Genomic DNA, 25,668 nt, shown 5'->3' with positions numbered 1-25,668 from the left:
AACCTGTCTGACCATGTCTTGATCTTGGAGGGCACTGCACAGCAGTTGCAGTGGTGGCTCACGGACCGCGATTGGGTCACGGGCAAGAGCCTCTCCCTACCCCTACCGGAGCATGTCGTAGTGACGGATGCGTCCCTCCTGGGATGGGGTGGCCATATGGGAGAGGCGGAGATCAGAGGCCTCTGGTCTCCGGCGGAGTCTCGCCTCCACATCAACTTGTTGGAGCTGGGAGCGATCCGACTTGCACTGAAAGCCTTCCTTCCCTCTGTCCGGGGAAGTGTCGTGCAGATGTTCACGGACAACACCACCGCCATGTGGTATTGCAACAAACAGGGCGGGGTGGGGTCGTGGACCCTTTGTCAGGAGGCTCTGCGCCTCTGGACATGGCTGGAACACCAGGGCGTCACCCTGGTGGTTCAACATCTGGCGGGCTCTCTGAACGCCAGAGCAGACGAACTCAGCCGCCGGTGTATGATGGATCACGAATGGCGTCTGAACTCCGAGGTGGCGCAAGGTCTCTTTCAGCAGTGGGGAGAGCCTTGGTTAGATCTATTCGCCACCGACGAGAACGCGCAATGTCAGCAGTTCTGCGCGTTGGAATTTCCAAGGCGGCACTCGCTCGGCGACGCTTTTCGTCGCGAGTGGAGTTGTGGTCTGTTGTACGCCTTTCCGCCTATACCACTTCTGCCCAGAGTGCTGAAGAAGATCAAGCGCGACCGGGCCCAAGTCATCTTGGTGGCTCCGGATTGGGCACGAAGGTACTGGTATCCCGAGCTACTCAGTTTGTTGACTGATCCTCCGATACGTCTTCCCCTTCAGGAGGGTCTTCTGTCGCAGCAGCAGGGGACGGTCCTCCACCCGAACCTGTCCAGCCTCCACCTCCATGCGTGGAGATTGAGCGGCGGCAGTTGATGCCATTTGACTTGCCTCCTGAAGTCTGTGATATCATTCTGGCAGCCAGGCGTCCCTCCACAAAGACGGTATACGCCTGCCGGTGGAACAAATTTGTGGCATGGTGCACAGCAAAGGCTGTGGATCCCCTTTCCGCCCCTCTTTCTGAGGTTCTCCTCTTACTTCTTTCTTTGGCCCGGCAGGGCTCTGCCCTGGGCACCTTGAAAGGTAATCTTGCTGCTCTCTCTGCCTTCTTACGGCTTCCAGATCAGCCCTCTCTTTTCAAGTCCCCTGTAGTGTCACGCTTTCTTAAAGGCATTACTCACACGTTCCCTCCGGTCCCTTTCGTAATGCCTCAGTGGGACTTGAATCTTGTCTTGACATTCCTTATGTGCGCTCCCTTTGAGCCTCTTCACAATTGTCCTCTTCGTCTTCTAACTCTTAAGACTGCTTTCCTGGTAGCCATCACCTCGGCTAGACGGGTGAGTGAGCTCCAGGCTCTATCGTCCAAGCTTCCTTTTCTATCTGTTCATCCGGACAAGGTTGTCCTTCGGCCTCGTCCTTCCTTTCTACCGAAGGTGGTGACCCCCTTTCATCTTGGGCAATCTGTCACCTTGCCCACCTTCTTTCCGCATCCTTCCAAAGAGGAAGAGCGGCTCCACCGTCTGGACCCAAAACGTGCGCTCTCCTTTTATTTGGACCGCACTAAACAGTTCAGAGTGGACGACCAGCTTTTCATTGGCTACGTGGGTGCAAAGAAGGGAAAAGCTATACACAAACGGACCATCTCCCGGTGGGTCGTTTTGTGTATAAAAATCTGTTATTCCTTGGCAAAACAGGAACCGCCTGTTGGGCTGCACGCCCATTCTACTCGGGCCACAGCGGCTACTACTGCTTTGGGACGGGGAGTCCCTTTGCAGGACATCTGTCAGGCGGCAACGTGGGCTTCGCTGCACACGTTTGCCAGGCATTATTGCCTAGACAGCCAAGTCCGGAGGGATGGCTTCTTTGGCAGTTCTGTCCTCCAGGACTTTCTGGTGTGATCTTGGTTCGCAGACCCACCACCGGGGTTGGTATTGCTTGGGTATCTATTCTAAGGTGAGGAATCGAACTAACGTGTTTCTTTCAGATGAACAAGTTACTTACCTTCGGTAACAATGTATCTGTAAGAAACATTAGTTAGTTAGATTCCTCACCGACCCACCCATCCTCCCCGTTCTGCGAACTGACATCTAGGGTTAAGGCTATACCTTTCAGGGCCCTAGAAATTTTTGGCACCAGTGTCGGTCTCTTGCATGGCTCTGCGTTCCTGGCGCGGAAGGCTATGTACAAGAACCGACGTCAGCGCGCGAGGGCGGCGTCTAAGTACTCCGACGTCATTCCGGCGCACGACGACGGACGCGGAGCCGCAGACGACGCCTAGCGACGCGCAAGGGGTATTGCTGACGAAAAATCTTCCGGATCCAGTCTGACGCCTGGGGATATTCTAAGGTGAGGAATCTAACTAATGTTTCTTACAGATACATCGTTACCGAAGGTAAGTAACTTGTTCTTTCAGCACACTCCACTCTGAGACAGATGACCAGGGAAGATATATTATTTGGCAGGGCAATTCTGGAGAAACGGCCCTGACCCTCTTTAAAATATATGGCCCCAACACCACTGAATTGTTCACTACACTATGCACCTGACCATATGACTTGAAACTTGAGGTTTGCAGGGGATTCATTGGGGGATCCATGCAACCCACACCTCCCTGGACTTGGTATATGCTTTCCACTAGTTAAAGTGGGCACCTTGTACCAATCCACATGACCCTTATGATGTATGAAGTCAAATATAACTTGGTGAAAGCTAACCTAGTGGTAGAAGCATCCAGGCTTAATCTTGAAGGAATGTAAAGCTGCTTGTTTTACCAGAATATCACCTCCTGAATGACTAAATGAAGCAGAACCACACAGTACTTGCATAAAAATATGTATTTATTAATCTAAAACTCTCTACTATCCTCTACACAATTATAGAACATAAAGCACACGATAAAAGATCAATAGAACAGTTGTAAGTAGCACAACACACAGTGGGCTCCAGGGGGAGACCAAACCATATACTTAAATAGTGGTATAAAAGTCACGACTGAGATCAAGACAAGGTCTAGAGAATGTAGAATCGCTGGGACCCCAAGGAACCACCCAAGGTGAGTAGATGGGGACCCCACGGAGGCCAGGTGCAGTGTGGGAACACAACCGCAGGCTCAGTACAATTCCATGGCAAAGTCGCGGTTACATTTTTAATGTTTGAGGACCCTTCTAGGAGGACTTTGAGCGAACCCTTTGGAACTTAAGAGTTTGAAGAGCCACCCCACCCGTGGATACCTGAGTTACCTATCCCTGGGGAGCCAGGTGCATAGGTCTGAAGTGGCTGGAAACTCTTGTCATTCTCAACGGAAGGCGGTGAAGTACTGCTGCCGTGAAGGTGAAAAGGGTCCGGTGGAATCCAAGCCTGGGTTCTAGATGGAAGGAACCTGAAAGCAGAGGGGACAGAGTCTGGGTCTCTTCAGAGTGACCAGGGGCTCGGGAGACAAATGCCCACCGATGTCTGGTGCTTCAGGTGCGAGGAATGGATTTTTGACTGTGCACCCAAGAGGACCAGGAGATGTCTAGGACAACCAGGAGCCAGAGGTAAGTTGTCCCACGAAGGATGTCGAGTGCTGAGGGGTCGATGTCCGGCGGGAGCACCAACAAGCCTTGGCAAAAGCAACCCATGCAGGAAGGTCAAGCAGGTTACGGTGTGGACCAGCAAGGTCCAGGAGACTCACCAAGCAATGGGGAGTCAGGGCACATCTGGAGCAACCAGGAAAGCCCAAGAACAATCAAGAAAACCCCCAGGGGACCCACAGGCCGAAGGACCCGGAGTCGCGAGGGGACCTCGAGCAAGATTGCAAAGCACCAGCCCACGGAGCATACGGTGCGAGGAGGCCAGAGTTCTTTGGTGCAAATACTGCTCAGGTTCAGAACTACACGGAGTCCAATGCACAAGCTCTGGAATAGCCAACAAGCATATGCACTTGCAAATGAACGCAGTGCACAGGGGTTTGGGTTAAGCACCCCCCACGAGGGATACTGGCCTCAAACTCTGTGAGAGGGCAGATCGACCTCGGGGACCTTCAGGAACCCACCTCCTGTGTTGTTGAAATCTTCAGAGTCCGCAGGAGCAGCACACGGTCAGTTGCGCTTTAGGTGCCTGCGAAGCAGGGGAGTGACTCCTTCACTCCAATGGAGATTCTTAGGTTGTCTTAAGTGCACCACAGGTCCTGCATGGAGCCTGTATGGAGCAAAGGCATCAACTAAGCTTCGGACGGAAAGGGGGACGAAGTCGAGCCCAGTCGAGGTCCAGCGAAGTCCAAGGTGTCCAGACGGTTGAAGGTCAGTGGTTTCTTCTTGTAGAATCTGGTCCATGTAAAATCTAGAGTCTTACAGCCAGGTAAGCCCTTTTGTACCCACGGGAGAGGGTTGGACAGATTCAGGGGACCCTCCTAGGGGAGAGGCAGGACAGAGGGGTGGCTACACCCATGTCCTTCGTCAAATTTGCACCAGAGCAGGAGCCGATGGCTCGCAGAACTGGTTTGAGCTGGACTATGCACAGGGACCCCAAATGTGGCCCAAGTGCAGACTTCAGGCACTCTTGAGTGCACCCACCCAGCCCCAATACACTAAATCCTGTTTGGGAGGTGGTCACACCTTCCTGTGACTGGATGCCACTGGAGCTTGGCTCAGCAGCAGGAGGGCAGAAGTGGGTCTCTGGTCGGCAGCATCCATTTTGTGCTGCTCGGGGCGAGAAAGCTGGCACCGGTAAGACCAGTGACCCCACGAAGCTCGCTTCAGGAGGGTGGAATCATACCTCCCACACCAGTTACTGGTGTGGAAGTATGATTCCAAGGTGTTTGATACCAAACTCGATATGTTTCTATGCAGCTGTTTTCGAGATAACATTTACCGCAAGGTTATAATGCACCTCTACCTATATGTCCAGCTGAGTCACAGACAACCCGGGAGAATGGTCTCCGAAGGCGGCAGAAAGGCTCTGCTCTCACATAAAACCATGCACCCTGCCTTCAGGATTGTTAAGGCCTGCTATAGGGGTGACTTATACGTTTTAAGTGTAGTGACTATTAAATACAGTGAACCTTTATCTAATGTAAGTGGTGCCAGCACCATCTTACACAGGCTGAAGTAGCAGACCTGAGGTTCCATTTTGCATGGCCTCTCATGGGTGGCATAATACATGCTTCAGCTCATGGGAGGCCTCTGGGGTACCTATGCCCTGGGTACATGGTGTACCATATACTAGGGACTTATAAGGGTACCCCAGTATCCAATCTGAAGTGTACCAATGTACATGTATGTCAATTAAACGGAGAAAGCAGATAGACTAGGGTCCTGATTAGCAGGATCCCAGTCAGACTAGTCAAAACAGTGAGACATCAAGCAAAAAAGTGGGGGTAGCCATAAGAAGCAGATACTACTTTCCTACAGCCGCTGAACCCGGGACCTAAAACCCAGGTGCACCATGGCACAACCAGGGTGGGCCAAGGGTATGTGACTGGTATAGTCCTGGTACAGATTCACTTCCTGTCCATCAATTGTTCAGGTACCATGTTTCCTTGCTGCTTGATGGATGACGTCCCTGTCCCTAAAGTTCAGTAGGTGTGCTATGAACAAACATGGGCTTGCTCCGGGGGTAGACGGGTATGCCGGGATTCTATGTGCCCTTCCTACTGAGAAGAACCAGGAATGCTTCCCCAGCAGAACTACCTTGTCCAACCACTCCTCTACAAACAGTTCTATGTTTGGGCCCTCCGACTTATCCGGCACTTCCACGAGTCTTGACGTTGTGGTGGCGGGATCTGCCCTCCGCATCGTCTAACCTATTCACCAGCAATCTTGCTTCCTACTCCATGGCTGAATAGTTCTTGGTCAGGTCTTTCAACTGCAGCAGGGCAGCACCTATTTGATCTTCTGACTCCTTGATTCGGTCTGTTAGCTTTCTGTGGTTGTCTCGCAGCAGTTCCACTTCCCCCACCACCACGCTGATTTGGGTTTCCAGAGAGATCTTTTTATCTTTGATAGCTTGCAGGATGGTTGCTGTGCCTGCTGCCAACAAGGGGCTGTTGGTCCCTTCTTAGGAGACATCAGCCCCAGCAACTACCGTCCTGGCATCTGGGTGACGGGTCCCTTTTGCATTGCGTGGGCTAACCATGTTCCAGTTAGTGCTCTTTTCAATATTGTCTCGCTTCCTGCGTGTGGAGATCCAATGATCAGGATGACTTGTGATATCAACGCTGGCCCCTCTCTGTGCATGTTCCTACCAGGGTTCTGTTTCTGAGTCTTCCACCAGTCTCCTTGATTTGTGCCCCTCTGGCCCTTGTTGAACCACTCTCTGCTTTGGCATGATCAGCCTTCCATCGCCTCACTTTCCCCACAGTCTGTCTTGCTCCTTGGCTGGGATTATGACATAGCAAGCACTGGCCTGCTTCTGGGAACCTTCTCCTTTAGGTGGGCGTGCAGCGCACCTTTCTTGTCGCTGCAACAGGCTAGTCGTGTCTATCTAACCCATGTGTGACATGTTGGAGGGGTAAACAGGTGTCTATAGTCTGTGCCCTGGGCTCCCATCATGGGCTTGGCTGGCGGCACTTAATTTCCCAGGTTATTTGTCACCTTTGCCCTTTACTAGGGTTCACATACTTGCCAGTAGTTTTGTGGGTCACTGATGGTCCGATTCCTTTCCGTAGGGTGCCCTGGGACCAGTGCTATCTCATCCACCTACTGTCTGTCTTCCTACTTGATACTCCTGTGTCCCCCTCAGGGTTGCCACAGAGAGAATGAAAGTTAGTTATACCTTTTAGACTGCCTTTTCATCCAGTTCTTTATTTTGCATTCTCTCTCCCTATCTGGATCCTCAGTACAGATCCCCTTTTTGGGGCTCGGGTTGGCTCCAGGCCTCAAGTTTTCCCGCGGGCCCTGCCGATGTTGCGCCCAGTAAATAATTGCAAAATCATCAAACTAGTCTACATGTTTAACAAAAAAATGGAGCAAAAATGGAGAATAGGCGCTTCAAGTGTTTAGCAAATCATCCTTGAATCACAAAGAATTATTCCATATGGTTAGTGCTTGTGAAGTAATCAAACCCATCATCCTCAGATCATCGGGAACAATTTCCTCTTGTCAAGTAATAAAATACTCATCCTGAGATCATCAGGATCAATCACATCTTGTGAAGTCATCAGATACTAATTTTCTAGTCATCCTCAAATCATACTACTCAAGATGACTTCAAGAGCTTTATGATGTCTGATGATGTGAAAATGACTTCTAGAGTAATTGAATGATCATCCAATGACTCTGGGATGGCTTCTAATGTAATCCTGTTTGACCTGGGGGGCCTAAGGCAGGCACAGCGGCCTCTGCGGTCTTCATGCTCTGAGTAGAAGGGAGGGGTTGGCATTTCTCATTCTGCAGATGCAGAGAAATGACCTCCTATTTTACCGCACTCTTCACACAGTCCTACGGGGACTGCTCCCTGACTCCGCAGCGGTGTGGATGAGCCCGCGTCGCGCCCTGCTGGTGAGAGGCTGCAGGATCTGTCAAACCACGCTCCCTCATTTAAATTTCTCCAACCCTGCCGTGTACTTTCAGGGCCCGGCTAGCACGGCACCGTACAATCCTGGCCCATACTGCTTCTCAAGAGGGCAGTCACCAGACGAAAGGGGTCAAGGCTGGCTGCCCAGTTGCACTATATTTATCGTCCTCCAGGCACTTCTCGACAACACTGTCACTGGGTTCCCAAAAGTGGTGGTCGGACGGACACCATTTTGTTTTCAAGCTCCGGACAGGATCAGATCGTGCTTGGTGTCAGCAGTCTTGTGCCACCCGCAGGGGCTGCAATGATTTGGGGGAGCCCCCTGACGTTACAGGGGATGTGAGCTCCCTGTTGAGCTTGCAAGCTTGGTTGGTCAGGATTTCTGGCTCTGAGGCCTTTAGTGGGCTTGAAAGCTCTGCATGCGGCCTACTGCATCACCAGTTAGGCCATGCCCCCTATATGCATTTGACGGTACACCCTTCTCCCTCATGCCAGACAAACTACTGCCCACACAAGAACCCGTTTGTTATCTCTGTCAATATAACCGCCAATAACAGACCACTTGGGCACACAATGTACTCCCCCCTCCTAATTTGCAGTCTACGCACAGACCTGGACGCTTGGACCCTTCTCCCCCTTAATCTCCTTGGTTAGGTTGATTTTATATAGAAGATGATTGTTCTTCCCATTTATCATCCCCCTTCTTTTTTTTTTGCTGAACTTTGGTCTCCCTCCATGGGCTTCTTTTAGGCAGGCAAAGTCCCTAGAGCCTTGCACACCAAGTCCACAGCAGCAGCATTTGAGTGGGGCCTAGGAGCACCGGAACTAGAACTATACTACTGGGAAGCCCAAAGGCTTTTTGCAGAACGTCAAGACTCCGCCTTGATTTTGGAACTTTTCCAGCTTGACCAATGGGGCACACGTGGCCTGCCACCTGCCGGCTTCCCTCCCACAGATCACTAAGATCACACTATTATCCTAGCACGTTGCCCTATCTTACATCAAATTGTGGAAGTAACCCACAGCACAAACCTCCTGTGGGCAAATACCTGGCTGCGGCAGGTGTCTCAGCTACAGGACTTACATGGGTTGGTACATCATTGGAATCTCTTTGCTGGGTGACCTCTGGAAGGTTGACCACATAATCTTCAACCACTCCAGGGAACAATATTGGTTACACAAGTCCCTGTTTTTCTGCTGCTTGCAGATTTACTATGCCCTTGAGGCTCACAGTAAGCTACTTAGTGTGATCCTAACTACAAACCTCCTGAGCCCAAAATAACAATTGGCCCGCTAGGACTGAAAGACCTCTCCTTTCTATATCAGTCCCTCATACTTAATGCTCCTTACCCCCCTCAACAGCTTTGTGCTTGCTGGATTACCAGTGTTGGTGAACCCGATGACGATTGACATGAAGAAAATGTGGCTCAGTACTCATGGTTATACCTGCTCTTAGACTTATATAATTTCAATACTTGCACCACATATATTATAGTCTTGAGAAACTGTGTCGGATGGAGCATTCCGTGTCCACGCACTACCTGCACTGCAGCGACGCAAACTGGTTCTTCTTCCGCATGGTCTGGGCATGTCCTCGCATATCATTGTACTGGTACTCTATATCTGGTTCTTTGAGTAGAAGACACTCACAATCTCTCTGCCACTTCCTTGTGCAAAGAAAAACAGGAAGGTGTTGATCAAATTAAAAAGCAATATGTGGCCAATTCTATTCAGCCGACCCTCATTGACACCAAGGCGTCTCCAGATTAGACAAATAAGTCTTCTCCCTAATCTGGAGGAACCACCCCAAGAAGAGTACAGCCATGTTGTAATAATTAGCCCTATTAGGGGGACTGATCAGCAGGCTTATCACAACCACCATTACGCACCTCCTTCAGATTTACATAACGCTGTATCCCAAGGTGGCTCTCCTTCAGATTATGAAGGAATTGGACCACACAAGGCACGCATGCCTTTTAGCTGCCATTGGCTACTTAGTGGCCAAAAGAGATCACTCACGCCCCCTCCTGTATCGGTGTGATCCCAGGGCATGAATTTTGCTGTAAGGCTTAAAAATAAATATACAATTGGAGGGGTTGTATGAGTAAACACCACAAGATAATGGGGTCCATGGCTCGCTTCATCATCACACGAAGACACTTGAGCAGACTTAATTATACTAAGTCGCTTTATGTAAGGTGGCGAAGTGAGTTATGTCAGCGCTTTTCAATGCTAAGTAATTAAAGTGTGCTGTGTCCTTGGCCTGTTATATTGTTACTTGTATGAAACCAGTAAACAGATGTATCCCAAAAAGTTAGCTATCACCTGGCACCTCTCAATGATTGGTCTCTAAATGTCCATGGTATGGGGCACTACATAAACCAGAAAAAAAACCTCTCCTCCAAGAAAATGGGCATAGCCCTATTAAGAGATTCGTCTCACCCAAATAGTCAGACAAACTAAAAATAGAGAGTAAAACAATATCCTGTAGTTCCGGCAAGCCCTTGCTCCCTTAAGCCTTTCCATTGGTGGTTCCAAAAGGCGCAGGGTGGCCATTTTAATTAAGAAAATATTCTCGTGTAAGAAAATGAAGACCTGACTGGACAGAGAATGTTAGTTTTATTTTCACCAGAGTATACCTGCCTAGCACATCTCTTATAATTGACTTTATCTATGCTTCTAACACCTCCAAGAGAATCTGTCTTGACTCTCCAGAATAGATCCACACAAACACTGATCAGAAGAGATTTGAAGCCTGCACCCCACCCCGTTTTTGAGTGAGGAGAGGGATTAGCCTAACAGCTAGGGCGGTCGACCTAAAATCTAGAGAACTGGGTTCGAGTCTCTGCAATGACGAGGAACATCCTGTGATTCTGGGCAAATCACTTTATCTCCCCGTGCCTAACAAAAAATGAATGTGTCCTCATGAACTGCAACTGGTGCTATGTAAAGTGCTCTGATACCCGATTCAGGTCAAGTTTGTGCTATATAAAACTCTGTGTTAAACAAAACAAAAAAAAAAACAGCCCAGCTAACATACATCATGAACAAAACAGGGCAATGATGGCTGTCCTTAGAGGTCATGGGGTATTAGACACTTGGAGATTACTGCATCCTATGGAAAAATAATTAACTATCCTGTCATCTGTCTGTGGTTCCCTCTCAAAAGATTGACTGTCTTTTTTTTTTTTGCAACTGGCATCATTCCAAGTGATATATTAAGATTTGGACTCCTCTCGCAGATCAATCCCCGATGGCTGTAGTCGTTGTGCATGGACACCTAAGCTCAATGTGGCAACGTTTGTGAATGATTATGGCCAGGTATAAGCTTTCCTCAGAAAAGGAAGGAACTGCAGGACATACATAATGGGAAACAAGGGAACTATATCACCAACTCAAATAATTATTGTAGCAGGCAATCTGGGGACAGTTAGAGTGGGGTGGGTTGAATATTAAGAAGCAAATCAAAATTTAATTCATCATTAAATCCCTCCCTAGAACACGTGTTGACTGCCTAACGATTAAGAATAGGAGGAACTTAGAAGATGCGAAATTCTCTCTTGGCTCCATCTTTAGTTAAGCAACTGAAAACACTTCGAGGTTTCAATTAGGAACAGGAAGGAAGAGCATATGTGGAGACTACTGGCGGCACAATTTAGTTAAGAAAAAACTCGGTTAATGATTCCTGCCATTTCTGAAGCCTTGGCAACATAGTATAAAAAACTACACTCCTCTGAGTTAAAGAACTGCACCCCTAGTCTTCATATCTTCCTTGACAGGTCATGCTTAATGGATGAAAAGAAAGATCTGGTCAGTAGTAAAATATCCAAAGAAGAAATGGCAACAGCCATTCTGGACCTCCCCTATATCAAATAACCCAGAAAAGATGGCTTCCCCGACAATTATACTAAGTGTGTGAAGAACAATTGACTAAAATACTTTACAAGGCCTTTGGAGAAAGAGAGTACACTTTTCTTACTCCCTGTCAGATAGGCCGGTGATCCCCATTCTCCCTAATCCTGATAATGTCCCTCTCCATTGCAACAGACACAGGCCAATTTAATTAACATTGACATTAAAATTCTAGCAAAGATCCTGCCAAATAATTCAAGAGTGATCTGCAACCATATCCAAAGGACAGAAGTAAAATGTCTCCCAAGATGTTAGACATTTAGCCACCTAAAGACACGGTTTAACCTGTTATGGCCCACAAAGGACTCTCCTGATTAGAAAATCGACCTCTTCCTGATTACGGAGAAAGCCTTCAACATCATCGAGTGGGGATGTGTATTTAGGACTCTAGAGAGGAATGGCTAGGGGAGGATTGCAAACGGACTTAAGCACAGGTGAACTGTGGTGGTTTCCTCTCACATTCTTTCAAAATTATTAGTAGCGTAGGATTTTAAAGTAAAATAACAGGGATGCCCACTCTTGCTACTGTTGTTTAGTACGTGTTAGAACCTCTGGCAGCACCTATTGATGAGAATGTCTGAATGAAAGAGGCATTAGGACTATTGGACCCTCAAATCTATTACTGTATGCAGATGACCTCCCTCCTGATGCTCACTGACCTTGAAGCTTCGTTACTCACTTTATTCTGTCTTATTACTGTCTTTTCATTGTTTACAGGGTTCAAGATCAACTGGAACAAGAGAGAAGTTCTAGCAATGCCAATGTGTATATTACACCTGCTGAGGATGGTGGCTACCCTTACCATTACAAACAAACAAAAAAAAATAACCTTAATTATATTTTTGTCCTTAATTGATGGCATAGATCCATGATAGAGGACAATGTCACCCAACTGATCGTAAAAACTACCCAGGATTATGATGGTTTCACCTCCAACCGTCTCTCAAGGGAAAGGTACAAATGGTAGAGAAAGTGCGATAATTTAACTACTTATTTGTCATGCTATCACTAACGGTCCTCCATAAACTGACGATGCAACTGGATCATGACACCCTTTCGTTCGTGTGTGAAGGTGTGAGACTGTGCTTGAAGGTCTGTGAACTATGCATACATATACTGTGCATAGGCCAACGAATATCACATCCTGAATCATATTACCTAGCATATCAGCTATGGTATAGAACTTGCTGTTTTAGCCTCCCAGTCACAAACTGCAGCACTGAACGGATCTCCGATGTATCCTAATGGGCCCGCCATGTGACATACAGCTCAGATAATTGTAGTTGACTAAATTCCTTTCATTGCTGAACGATGCTTAAACCCTTCAAAACACTAAATTAGAATAGAGATCGTACACAAACGCCTGCAAATTAATTCACTCTTCCACAAATGTGATTCTATATGGAACAATTTGATCATATAGTTGGGGGCTGGGGCGGTAAAATGGAGTGGGTGGATCTCTGCAGTACTAAACTCCTACGACCTACTCAGGACTGGTTTTGGAGCCCTTTTAGGCTGCACAAAGCAAGCCTTTTAGGACATACTGCTTGCTGGCAGTGCTCGCTGCATAATTGTGATCTGGTTTACGTCCTATAGTCTAGTCTTCATCCACACTGGATGGTGATCTGGAGAACACAGACGTAGACTAGTACTCTTCTTCAACCGACAACTAATCTGGCCCCGTTACATAATTGCAGCAATTACCAGTGGCCTAGATTAATTCAAGCAAACCACCTATTACTTTTTGGTTTCCTCATCCCAGCATAGGAACATCTCGCTGGTCACTCACGCTCTGCACCTAAACACTTCCCTCAAAGGCTTACAACAAATACAACATTCCTCCAACCATGCATTCCTTCACAGTGTGGCATGTGCTTTTGGGAAAGGCTGAGCAATGGTGTATGAATATTCGAATAAAATGCATGACTCTGCACCACCTGGCAGCTATGTATTGGAGCTACCTTTTTCAGATTTGCATTCTTAGGGTTATTATTCAGACTGTTCGGAACTAGCACAAAAAAGACAAGGAGTTTGTTTATCTTGAAATAATTTATATTAGTATTTTTTTATTGTATTTATTTCTAATGTAAACTGTTGCCAGACGAATCATGGCTCTAGGACAGACTGAACTGCCCAGAGAGTACAATATAGGTCTATGGGATTGATAAACTGTTCCCAAACCTGGATGTGCAAATTGCGCACCAACTGATTTGTGAACAGGGATGCAATTTGTGATGCAGCTGATATAGAAATATTTCACATCGAAAGTTGTCTATTTGGAGAGGGTTGTAAACTACCCTGGCTCTAATGAATGATAATTAAGTAGGTCGCTATATGGAGAAATGATTGCCAGTTAGGAACAGCAGGCCTCCACCCCTGCCTACGCATTTCCAAATTCCTTTTTTAAGCAGGCCATCTCTTTTAAACAGTGGTGGCTGCACCCGATGCGGTGTGGTAGGGCGGCAGCAGCCGGGGGTGGAAACACAGACATTTAAAAAATATATATTTAACAATTAAATTGCAACTTACCTGCCGCTGCGTCCACTCCTTTGTGCTCCTCTGCTCAGGCTCCCAGATGCAAATCCTAGCGCTTCTCTCATTCTGGGAATACTATTCCCAGCATGAGAGAAGCGCTGGGATTGGTTTGAGCGGCCTGGTTTAACTCTCATATAGTGTCTGGGTGACTGTGGCTTTTCTCCATCTGGCTGTACAACACAGCTAAGTGCACATGGCGGTTTGGCCGGCCTAAGACGGCAAGCCAAACCATCATGCGCACTTAGTAGTGCCCACAACTCCTCTTCCTGAAGATTATGGCGGCCCTGCTCTGCGGCTACCCAGCAGAGACAACAGTGAAAAAGGAAATGATAAATTATTTTGCTATCATTTTTATTTTTCTCTGTTGCCTCGGCTGTGTAGCAGCAGTAGGGCGACGCTCCTCTGCCATAGCAGAGGAACTGACCCTGCTTTTGAAAAGAAGACATTTGGAGGGGAAGGGGTCCAGGATGCATGGTCCTCAAAACCTCTATCTGCTTAAACGTCCTCCCTCTCCTTGATGCCACAAGACAAGATTCACAAAGTGAACGCTGCCCCACATATTAAGCTTCCCCTTTGTCACTCAAATAATCCTCCAATTCGAATGTCTATATCTCGTCAGTGATTGTAGCCTACAATAGCTGCCACAAACCATTGATACATGCTGTTGTGACATGACATTATTGGACGCCTGTTTCACCCACCCTCCTAATTTCGAAATTGGTAAGTAAGTAGATGTGCTCTCTAGATAACAAAATATGAAGCTGTGTATTTATATTTTGCATATTTTAAAGTTATTACTGAGTGGTGCTTAGTGTTGTAGAATAGTGCAACGTAAGGTTCTCCCAAAAGAAAAGCAGAATTTGACGTGTTGCTGCTAACCATAATACATTGCATGCAGTAATTTCAGATCTTTGCCAGTCATAAATATTCTGATTAGCTTTAACTATTTTATATCATCATGGCTAAGTGGGTGCAATTTTTTTTACATGGCATGAGTTCATTTGTTCTGCTCAGTTTATTATTCTGTCGTATGCAGGGTAATCGAAGAATTGCCTGTCTGCCTAAAAATATTTTCGGGCTCACTTCACTGAACTTTACTTGAGTGTCTAACGCTTTGGGGGGGGGGGGGGGGGGGGGGGGTTGGAGATCCAAGTTTCCTTATACTTCTTTCATACGAGAACAGTCATTTCTGTGTAAGGAGCTTAGGAATTTGTAACAATGTCAAATGACTCGTCTACTTTTTTTTCCAGGTATAACCCGACCTCGATCAGATAGCGCTCCTCCTACGCCTGTTAATAGACTAAGTATGCCCCAGAGCACTGCCACAAATACAACTCCGCCTCATACCCGTAGGCTTCGTACTGTAACTGTGAATAAAGCAACCGTGAAAGCCACCACGGTAAGTAACAATGTATTTTCTCAGAATAGCTTAAAAAAAAAAAAAAAAATCAATGATATCATGTTAAAATGTGTGGACAAGATATTTTGGTCCCCTTTGGCATGAATATTTTATGACGTGAAAGTATTTCAATTTATTTTCTGCAGTACTGCCTGTAGCCCAGCAGTTGAGATTTTAGCATTTGTATGATGCTGTTGATCCATGCTGTTGGTTTTTTCAGCAAGTAATATTTTATAGCCCGATGCTTTGACTATGCCTATACCTAAAAGGAATTTTCTAGCAGTATATTTACAAAGACTTTACAAAGACTTTGTGTATCTTATGAGACTGCAAATGGAGCTAATAGATAACCAAAAAGATACCACTTTGGTTCCCCCACACGTGCTACTTAAAATGCTAGCCAATGTGACTATGGATACTGCAGAAATATTTGCCTCTGATAAAAGTGGCTACACATTTAGCTGATTTACTTTATTTATATAAATCTATAACAAGAAAACCAAATGCAGTTACAAGAAGTTAACTAATTTTTCATCTGCTCCTCCTAGTTGAACATTTTTTCCTCTGCCTCCACTTCCTTTTTTAGGTCTCGCCTGAGCCAGCGCATGCGCTGCTCTGGCGAGACATTTAGTGAGTGGGCTTTAAAAAGCCGACCACAGCTTTTTGTGTGGCCTAGAGCGTGCGGTTACTGGCATTACGAGCAGAGGCGCCATCTGGCTTTCCTCTCTCGTCATAGCTCATTAATTGCATCGCTCGCTGGCACCCTTAAAGCCCGCGATCACTTTCACTTTGACGGCTGCGCGGCCGTGAAACGCATCACAGAGCGCATCTCGCTGCCGCGCATCTTGTTTTACTTTGCGTCTTGTTTTTTCCAGCTGTCTAAATAGTGTTTCTGTTCTAGTGGACGAGCTGAATATACCACATTCTTCTGCACAAAAGCGGGCAATTATCTGCTGCTACATCAGCCGAAAGTCTATTTTTCAAAAGTCATTGGCCTTGCTGTGTTCAGCCCTGATTGTTTTTTAGTCGTGTTCACAATGCGGCTTTTTGATCGCCGCGATAAAAAAGCTTTCAGACAGTACGCCTTGTTTTCGTTTATGGAGAACAATTTTGCAGCTAAAGACACAAATAGTTCACAGGGTGTTTCTCGCTGCGGCGTGGTCTCTTTGCACGCCCGCTGACTATTGCGCTCTCCCACCCCTCCGCCACTCTTTCACCGTCTCTTGTCGCGACTCCCACTGTTTCATGGTCTCTATCTTTTCCAGCGTTCTGCGGCCTCTTACAACCCCCTGGAGTGCCTTACAGTCTCTCGTCGCCTCTTGCATTGTCCCACAGTCTCTTCCATTCTCCTGCAGTCTCTTTTAATCTCCCGTAGTACCTTTAACTCTCTCCTAGGCTCTTTCACTCTCTCAGCCTTTCATTTTCTGTCAGTCTCTTGCACTTTCCCACCACCTTTTTATTCTCCCGCCACATGTTTCACTCTCGCTCTCATTTCTTCTATTCTCCCGCCACGTCTTTCACTCTCTTATTTCTTCTATTCTCTCGCCACCTCTTCCACTTCTCATTGTCCTTTCTCCTCACACATGGACTCTTTGATCATATCTTTCACTCTGTCCTTACCTTGTCCACACCCACTCCATCTCTTCCACTCTCCACTCCCTCACAGCTTGCTACACTTTCATTCCATCTGTTGAGTCACTCTCTTCTACTCGTACTCTTGCTTTGACTTTTCCTGTTAAATCCGTCTGTTGTACCTGTCCCATCCCTTCCACTCTTCCCATTGAGTTAGTCTCTCTACTAAGTCTACCATCCCTTCCCCTCCCCCTTTGATATGAGTCTCTCTTCTATCTCTACCATCTCTTCAACCCCCTCATCCATTTTTCCTGCGTCCACCCCCTCAATGTTTAATTTCCTTTGTTGCTGCCGATTCTTGCTCCCTCTTCAAACTTCCTGTTTCTTCCCCGCTTCTTCCAATCTCATGCCACCATCATCTCCAACAGGTCCTCCAGTTTCTTATTGCCTCTTCCTCTCTTGCTGGCATTTCACTCTCTTAGCATGCATTCTATTCTCCTGTTTTCTCTTCCTTTTTTCCATTGTCTCTTCTACTGTCATTTTGTGCCTTGCCCTATCAGACTGTCTCTTCTACTGTCTCACTGCCTCCTCAACTCTCCCACATCCTCCTCCACTTTCAGATTGTGCTTTTCTCACAGACCACTTTTTTCATTCTGCCACTATTTCATCAATTCTACCATTCTCTTTCACTCCTATTTTTCCTCATGTGCTGTTTTTCATTCTCCTAAAACAACTTCCACGCTCCCACAAAGTCTTTTATTTCACTATTTCTTCTTTTACTCTCCCATTTCAAATCCTCCATCCTGTTGTATCATCCAGATCCCACCCAATCCTCCACCACTTATTCCATTATCATAGTCTTCCTCTGTTTATTGGCTTCATTTTCCTCCCACCATCTCTTCCGCTCTCCCGTGGCTTCTCTTCTCCTGTCCCCTCTTTCACTGTTCACTATTTTACTACCCCTGTGTGTCTTCCTTTCTGTTGCTGCTTCTTCTGTTCTCCCACTGTCTCTTTCACTGCTCTGTTATCTCTTACACTTTCCTTCTACATCTTCCACTCTCATATTGACTTTTCCTTTCTTCCACTACCTATTTCACTGTCCGATTATCTTTTCTACTCTCTCACAATCTCTTCCGCTCCCTATTAGTCTCTACCACTCTTCACATCTCACCCATCCTGCCAGTATCTGTCCTCTTTCCCAGTTTTTCTCCATCTTTGCTGTTCACATTCCATCCAGTTTATGAAGCTAATTTGCATTTATGATGAGTAACCCGACAAGTGCCACTCATACAACTCAAATATTCTTAATCTAAATGCTAGAAAAAAGGAACAAAAGGGGCAACTAAATAAGTATGAAGACAGAATAGGATGCACTGCACATTCTTCAACCCTTCATGTAACAAGACATTGTAGCTTGATGATTCCAGTTTATCATACCAACGATAAATAGTTTGGTTTGGGTTAGCAAGCTTGCAAAATGCTCTACATACTGTAGGCTAAAGCCTATACAATATGACAAACACTTTCAATTGAATTAATTCAATTCAATTAAATTAATCTTTATTCAGATTCAAAAAGTTTATCTATGAAAGCACAGGTCAAAATAAATCAATATTAAAATACATAAAGTCGATATAATAGCATCGTACAAAACAGTGCCCATAAAAGTCCATTAAATACAGAATGACATTACAATATAGCTATAAAGTGCGGTTGGTTACATTTGTTCATTACAGAATGCCTCGATTTCATGTGATCCTAAAAGGGAGATAACATGTGCAGTGCGCGCCTAAAAAATGAACCTTCATTAAATACTCATAGAGGTGCGTGAGCGGACTGCCGCTTTCAAGAAGGAACCTACACGGAAAACCAAAGCATCCTCTTCTAATTTAAGAATTTCTATGTAGGCTGTTTTATGATAAATAATGGCGGTTTCCTTAAAAAAAGAAATCAAAAACAATTTTGTATACATTTTGATAGAAATTACAGAAAATGTGGCATTGTTTGTTTACTAAGTTAATCACATGGGCATAACATTTGATCTAGGTTAGCATTGAACCCTGGGGGGGAAACAGAGCATATATTTCATAGTACCGGCTCTTAGTTGAAACAACAATCCTCTTTTCCAGCGGCTAATATTCTTCAGAAGGTAGATAGATGGCAGATAAGATGGCGGCAGTCATACATCTTCTAAGGACATATACCTTGCTACTGAAGATTTCAGGAGCTCTTCATCATGTCTAGCCCTGCTATACTTATCATATAACACCTCCTGAAGCGATTTTTTTTTTTTTTACTTACACCATCCATATTAGTTGGGTTTAAGAAGATATGTTCAAGGTTTACATTGATTAGACTTTCCCGTACTGCAGAAAGCCACGGTATGTCTATCCCCTTTTCACATTTCAGGCAGTCGGTGATTATATTTCTTATAAGTATTGCTGCTGGATTCTGCCAAATTTTAAGCCGCGCCCTAATAAAATCCTCAATATATGGCAATTTTAACTCTCCATGGCAGATATACTGTGATGCGGATATTGGGACCCCCAGCAATTTCCTACAGTCTGTTTTCCTTACCCTGAATGCCACTACAACCAGTGAAGCCCCAAACTTCCGCCCCGTAGGTTGTAACAGGGATACACTGCAATTTAAAACTTTTGGTAATAGGTAGTACCACCTCCAACTTTTTTCGGTTGGGGTAGGGACAATACCGAATTAATTGATTTAGCAAATTTTCCCCTGCTGTGTGCCACATGAGTAGTCCAGGAACCATTGGCTGCAAATATCAGCCCCAGATAAGAAAAAGTGCTGGTGCTTAGTAAACATTTGTTGCCTATGGGGATTGAATTAACAAGGTGCTTTTTTGGACCACTTGCCATTATAAAAGATTTGTTAAAATTCGTACGAAGTTCTAAAACTGCTATAAAACAACGAAGCCCTGTATTAAAGTGCGCAGTGCATTTGGTGTGCGGCCCATTAGGACCGCATCATCCGCATATAATAAGGCGGGTAGGATATTACCATTTAATGATGGGAACATCAATTAGTAAGCTTAGACGGGGAGTCATGCAAATCATTAATATATAAAAGGAATAAAAGTGGGGCCAATACTCACCCTTGCCTGACCCCTCTGCCAATAGTGATATCCTGTGTGACCTCACCGCCTTTACCAATCCGCACCCGGGCCTTTAAGTCCCTATGTAGGTATGCTAAGAAATTAACTAAAACTTCGTCCAACCCATATTTTTTTTTATTTTGTTTTTGAACTTGTCTTTTTATTGTCCAACCCATATTTTAAAAGAATAGACCAAAGGTGTGACCTGTTAACAAAATCAAAAGCTGAAGTGATGTCCATAAAGGCTAAATAAATAGGGGATTTTCGTGCTATGGTATATTTACCAATAATTAAGTTAAGGTTTAGGCACTGTTCTACAGTGCCTATTTTGTTTCTAAAACCTAACTGACAAGAATTTAGAATATGTTCATCCTCGGCCCAGGACCTAATCTTATTAAACACGATTCTCCCAAGGATTTTTAATGTATTATCAATCAGGGAGATTGGTCTATAGCAGCTAGGGTTGGAACGATCGCCCTTTTTAAAAATAGGAACAATAATACTAATAGACCATGTGCAAGGAATTGGAGCAACATTAGATTATTAAAAATATTCAATAAAAGGGGTGCCCAAAAACAGGTTTGTGTTTAATAAGATCTATTGGTAGCCCGTCAGGACCAGGGGCTTTATTGCAAGTTAATGTATGGCCTGCAGTTCTCATTTCCTTCACAGCTGACCAAAAACCATTCCCGTTGTTAAGTTTGGCAGCGCACGCAAGGCTATCCCATCTCTTTTAAGACCTTTTCTTTCCGTTGTTTCGTGATGCACTTGCATTGGTGTCTCAGGGATTTTACTAATACCGGGTCCCTAGGATTCATCACAAGGGCCTTGCGGAGATCTCTATTAGCTCTAGAGCAAGCACTATCAAACCAGCGTGGACCCCGGTTAGACTCAGTTAGTGGTCTAGATAATATTTGTTTAATGCCCCCACACAGTTGAACAAAGGCATTAATTACCGCAGGGTTGTGATCGACTGGTGACAAGCAACTAGCAATTAATCCCGGGAAAGCTTTTATCATTCTAGGAAATATGTTATCAACGCCTCGCCAGGCCAATCTTAGATTATCAGTGGAAGGCACTAAGTTGCTAGCCCCACTTTTTCACAAATTTTGGCCTGGTGGCCACTTTTAGTGTTGTAGCAATAGGGTTGTGATCGCCCAGAAAAGTTCGTATGACCTCAGCCCTTAACAAACAATCTTCCAGTGAGGCAGATATAAACACATAGTCAATAGTAGAGGCACAGCCTCGCCCTCTATATGTTTGTATGATATGACTATCTTTATGGGATACGGCCGCAATTTCTATTACATTTATTAGATTGGAATTAGACAAATGAATCAACCGTTCTGCCTCCCTAATACACTGGCGTTTATCTGTAGTGGGTTCCTTATCTAAAATGGTACTGCTAGGAATCCTCACATTGAAGTCACCACCTAGACAAATACCAGCTAACTTGCCAAACAGCCTTTACCTTAGTAAATTTGAAATAAAATTAAACTAGTTTATAAAATTCCCATTTGGAATGGTATGAAAATCATTATTATAAAAATTAATCAAACAAATGGAAACACCTAGAGTATAAGTTAACGCCTGAAACTTGTCATTGTCAGTTGTTAGGACCCTAACACTGCCACCTGTGGAGATTTTAATCCAAATAGAAAGACCGCCTGATGGGCGACCAATCTTAGGGATAGGAGCAGTTATGTTATAACATTCGAACCCTTCTTGATGTAATTCCCGTGTTGCCCAGGTTTCTTGCAGCATGAGGATGTCATATGCTTGAACTGTTTTTAACCATTCATCCAATTCCATTTTTGAGGCCAAGTCGGCAATATTCCAGCTCAAGATATTTAAATTAAATTTGTTCACGACAGCAAGTTGGAGATCCTGGCCTGGACATACGGGCATAGCTGGTAGGAGAATGGTCGGGTTAGATGATGGTGAAGGTGCCAGACAATCCTGGTTATCAAGGCCGGACAGGCTAGAAAACCTATTATGCGTGGTCAGTGGACGGGCCTCATAAGTTACCGTCCCTGACACTGGTTTGTAAAAATGACCCAGCGGCAATGACCAAATGAGAGTGGGATTCACTGTTAGGCTCCTCCATAGTTAATAATAATTTTTTTACCAACGCTGGTTTTCTAAAGTTAATGACTATGCAATCCTGATGGCTTTTGGGGAGATACCAACCCATCCTACCCTTCGTATCATGATAATATCATTAATGTTTGCTGCCCGCAGTTCTTTGTTTTCCGAGCCAGTCAGCGCATTTATTGCGCAACTGGACCCAAGATTCTTTTTGGTCGTTTCTGAGTGGAGGTACACCAGCTAAAACCAGTACATATGAGCAGGCTGCCGGGGGGAGACTGAGTACTTCCCTGCTGCCTTCTGTCAATTCCCTGCTCGGGCAACTAGGGACTTCACCACTTTGTATGTTCTGCATGCTATGTGGACTGACCCTCAAACTCCCCGAATTTACTCACGCTGCAGTGCTCACTAGGGCATTTTGATGTCGCTGATGGCCCACATGGTGGAATGATGGGTGGGCGACTCATTGGCCCTATGCTAGGTTGTTTATCATAAGTAACAATAGATTTAGATAAACATTCTTTAACTTTATGGCAAGTAACACAGGTTTCTACAGTGGCTGTTATAACTGGTGCCTGTGATTGCTGACCACTGGAAGGTACACCAACAGGATTAAAATTCAGTCCATGTAGTGTAGTAGTTTTAAGGGCAGTTATTTGGGAATTTAACTTGTCTGACAATGTCTCCAAATCTAATCGTCGGCAGGGAACGGAAAAGTTCTTGTCCACAATGTCTTTTTTTAATTTTTTTTTTTATTTCAGTAGATTTTTATTAAGATTTTGTTTTTTCTCCCCAAAAACCCATGACATATAACATATAACATAGCACATACATAAAACAATTAACATGCACTCTGCATCGCTTGTTGTTACAGGGTCGTCCATTTTGGCTGTGTAGGTTGAGTTATAATTAGCCTATTTTGGCTATCTTCCACCCACTGTCCTCTTATGGTTCATAGAAAGCACAGAGAGGGACAGGGGGCCAGAGCAGAGAGAGAGAGGCTGGCATAGAATGAGAGTTAGCGTGTTCGCTATTGTATAATGTGGGTTGCTATCCGGGTAGTTCTACTGGGCCTATTCAGGGCGGATCATACAGGTCTAGATATTTGTCTAGGGTTGCCCACATTTTCCTGTCGGGCTGTCTCCATGGTGAATCTCGTAGGGCCACTGTATCCGCTCCCCTAAGGTATGTCACCCAGTTGAGCCATCCTTTAAACATTGCCTTGGAGGTGTCTTTCCAGTTATTGAGTACCATTTTTATTCCTGCTGTTAGGAGGTCGAGTAGGTCTCTGTCTTGTTGGGTGTCTGCATCTGTCCTAATGAATGCAGTTACTAGGGTGGCAAACTCAGTTTTAAGGGTACAACCTAGCATATTGTTTAAAAAGGCAAAGATCTTCTCCCAGAATGCCTTGACTTTTGGGCAGTAGTATATGAGATTGCCAGGTCCCCCTTTCCATTGTTGCAGTTCCAGCACTGGTCATTGGGGTTCAATCCCAGGGACGCCAAACGCGCTGGGGTCCAGTAGATTTTGTGTAGTGTCCGGAACTTTCTGTGCTAGTACGGGGGATATTTTGCTTTGTGTGGGGGAGGACCATAGCGTCTGGATCTCATTTTCGCTAAGTGAGTCCCCCAAGCTGGGACTCCCAGTATTTGCTTGTCTTTTCATTGATTTTGGTTGGGCTGGACCTTAGGAGTCTGTAGAGATGTGATACCTGGTGGCCTAATTTATTAAGGTTGGACATATACTGGAAGATTGATGGCTTGGTAGTGGAAAGTTTAGCTTTGGTCAGTGCTGTTTTGAGAAAAGTATAGAGTTCTATGTCTGGTAGATTGTTTGTTTTTTAGCATATTGAAAGTGATGGGATTCCCTCCCTCTTCAAGTTGTATAGGGTGGGAGATCCCTGTTTTCCCCCACGAGTCGATCGAGAGCGGCTTGCCCCTGTATTTTATCCTAGCGTTTGCCCACAGAGATTCCCATTTCGAGTTTTTTATGCTGTGCTCCATCTTCTAGTCCACCTTCAGTAGAGCGTTTCTGGTATTTTTGAGTATTTTGGTTTGTTGTTAATGAAGGTTTGTTGGCTGTTAATTGGGCTAAGGGTGCAAGATTATTTAGTATGGCTCTCTCCAATCTCCGCCATACTGGAGTGTACTCTTGGTCGGGCAGGATCCAATAGCTCCCCTGTTTTGCCAAGAAGGCTGTTTGGAAGGTTTTAAAATACGCTAGGTTTAACCCCCCCCAGGGTTTTCCCCAGTCTTAGTTTTTTAAGGCTTATCCTTGCTTTTTTGTCTCGCCAGATTAAGTTATTCAGCAGCTTGTCTATTTTGCGATGGAAGTAGTCTGTGAGTACTAGAGGGAGCATATTTGCCAGGTAGTTGACCATAGGGGTGACCATCATCTTTACTGTCTCTATCCTTCCCCACCAAGTAATGAATTTGGGTGACCAGCCCTCCAGCAGCACCTTTATCTTGTCCAACATTAGTTTTTCATTTTGTTCTAGTGTGCTTTTAAGACCAGTCCCAAAGTATTTTATGAAATTGGTTTGCCAGGCAAGGCATGAGTCCCCCAGTATGTCTTATGTGGTGTGTATGTTGAGTGGTTTGCATTCTGACTTGTTTTTATTGAGTTTATAGCCTGAGAGGACCGAGTACCTGTCTATGGAGTCCATGAGGGCCGTGATAGAGGATTTAGGGCTCTCTGTGACAATGAGAATGTCATCCGCGTATACGGCTAGTTTGATTGTGGCCTCGTTGATGGTGACCCCTTTCATCTCTTCATTGGCCTCTATATCCTTAATCAGAGGCTCAAGAGCTAGAAGGAACAGTGAGGGAGACAGGGGGCAACCTTGCCTTGAACCTCGCTGCAGGGTGAAGGGCTCTGAGACCGCCCCATTGACTACGATACGGGCAGTGGGCTTTACGTATAGTGCCATTACTTTCCGCATGAAGGAGTTCCCCAGGTTGAAGGCCCGCATGCACTGTTCTAGGAAATGCCACGATACCCTGTCAAATGCCTTCTCTGCGTCTAGTGTGATGGTCACAGCTGGTTTGTCGGACTTGGTGGCATTATCTAGTATATGGCATAGGAGTCTAGTGTTATCGTGTGACATGCGTGTCTTGAGGAAGCCAACTTGTGAATTACCCATCAATTGAGGCAGTACCTTATTAAGTCTTGATGCCAGGATTTTTGCGTATATCTTGCAATCAACGTTAATCGGAGAGATAGGCCTGTAATTTTGGGGCATCTGAGCGTTTTTGCCTTCCTTGGGGATAACTATAGTATTCGCTTCGGACATGGTCTGTGAGACCATCCCCGCCCCTTCGCAGTAGTTAAACTTTTTTCATAGTGGGTTGTAAGTGAGTTAAGAATGTCTTATAAAAGGCTGCTGTGTATCCATCTGGCCCGGGTGCCTTGTTAGCTTTAAGGGACTTGACTGCCATCTCAATTTCAGTGGAGCGTATTTCCCTCCCTAGGGTGTGTTTCTTCTGGTGTTAACTTTGGGAGATTTAGTCTGTTTAGG

General features: G+C 45.4%; 1 protein-coding gene across 6 annotated transcripts in view; it reads left to right on the top strand.

Annotated features, from left to right (window-relative positions):
- Window positions 1–25,668, top strand: part of RALGAPB (Ral GTPase activating protein non-catalytic subunit beta) — a 2,310,294-nt gene that overhangs the window by 255,544 nt on the left and 2,029,082 nt on the right. For all 6 annotated transcript variants that reach the window (XM_085618929.1, XM_085618931.1, XM_085618928.1 and 3 more), the window contains exon 8: window positions 15,228–15,376. In XM_085618929.1, coding sequence (XP_085475055.1) covers window positions 15,228–15,376 — 149 coding nt within the window. The remainder of the gene's footprint in view (window positions 1–15,227; window positions 15,377–25,668) is intronic.

The sequence above is a fragment of the Triturus cristatus genome, chromosome 7 (genome assembly GCF_964204655.1).
Source record: "Triturus cristatus chromosome 7, aTriCri1.1, whole genome shotgun sequence".
Classification (NCBI taxonomy): Eukaryota; Metazoa; Chordata; class Amphibia; order Caudata; family Salamandridae; genus Triturus; species Triturus cristatus.
Note: the sequence above shows the minus strand (reverse complement) of the source record. Positions and strands in the feature narration are given on the sequence as shown.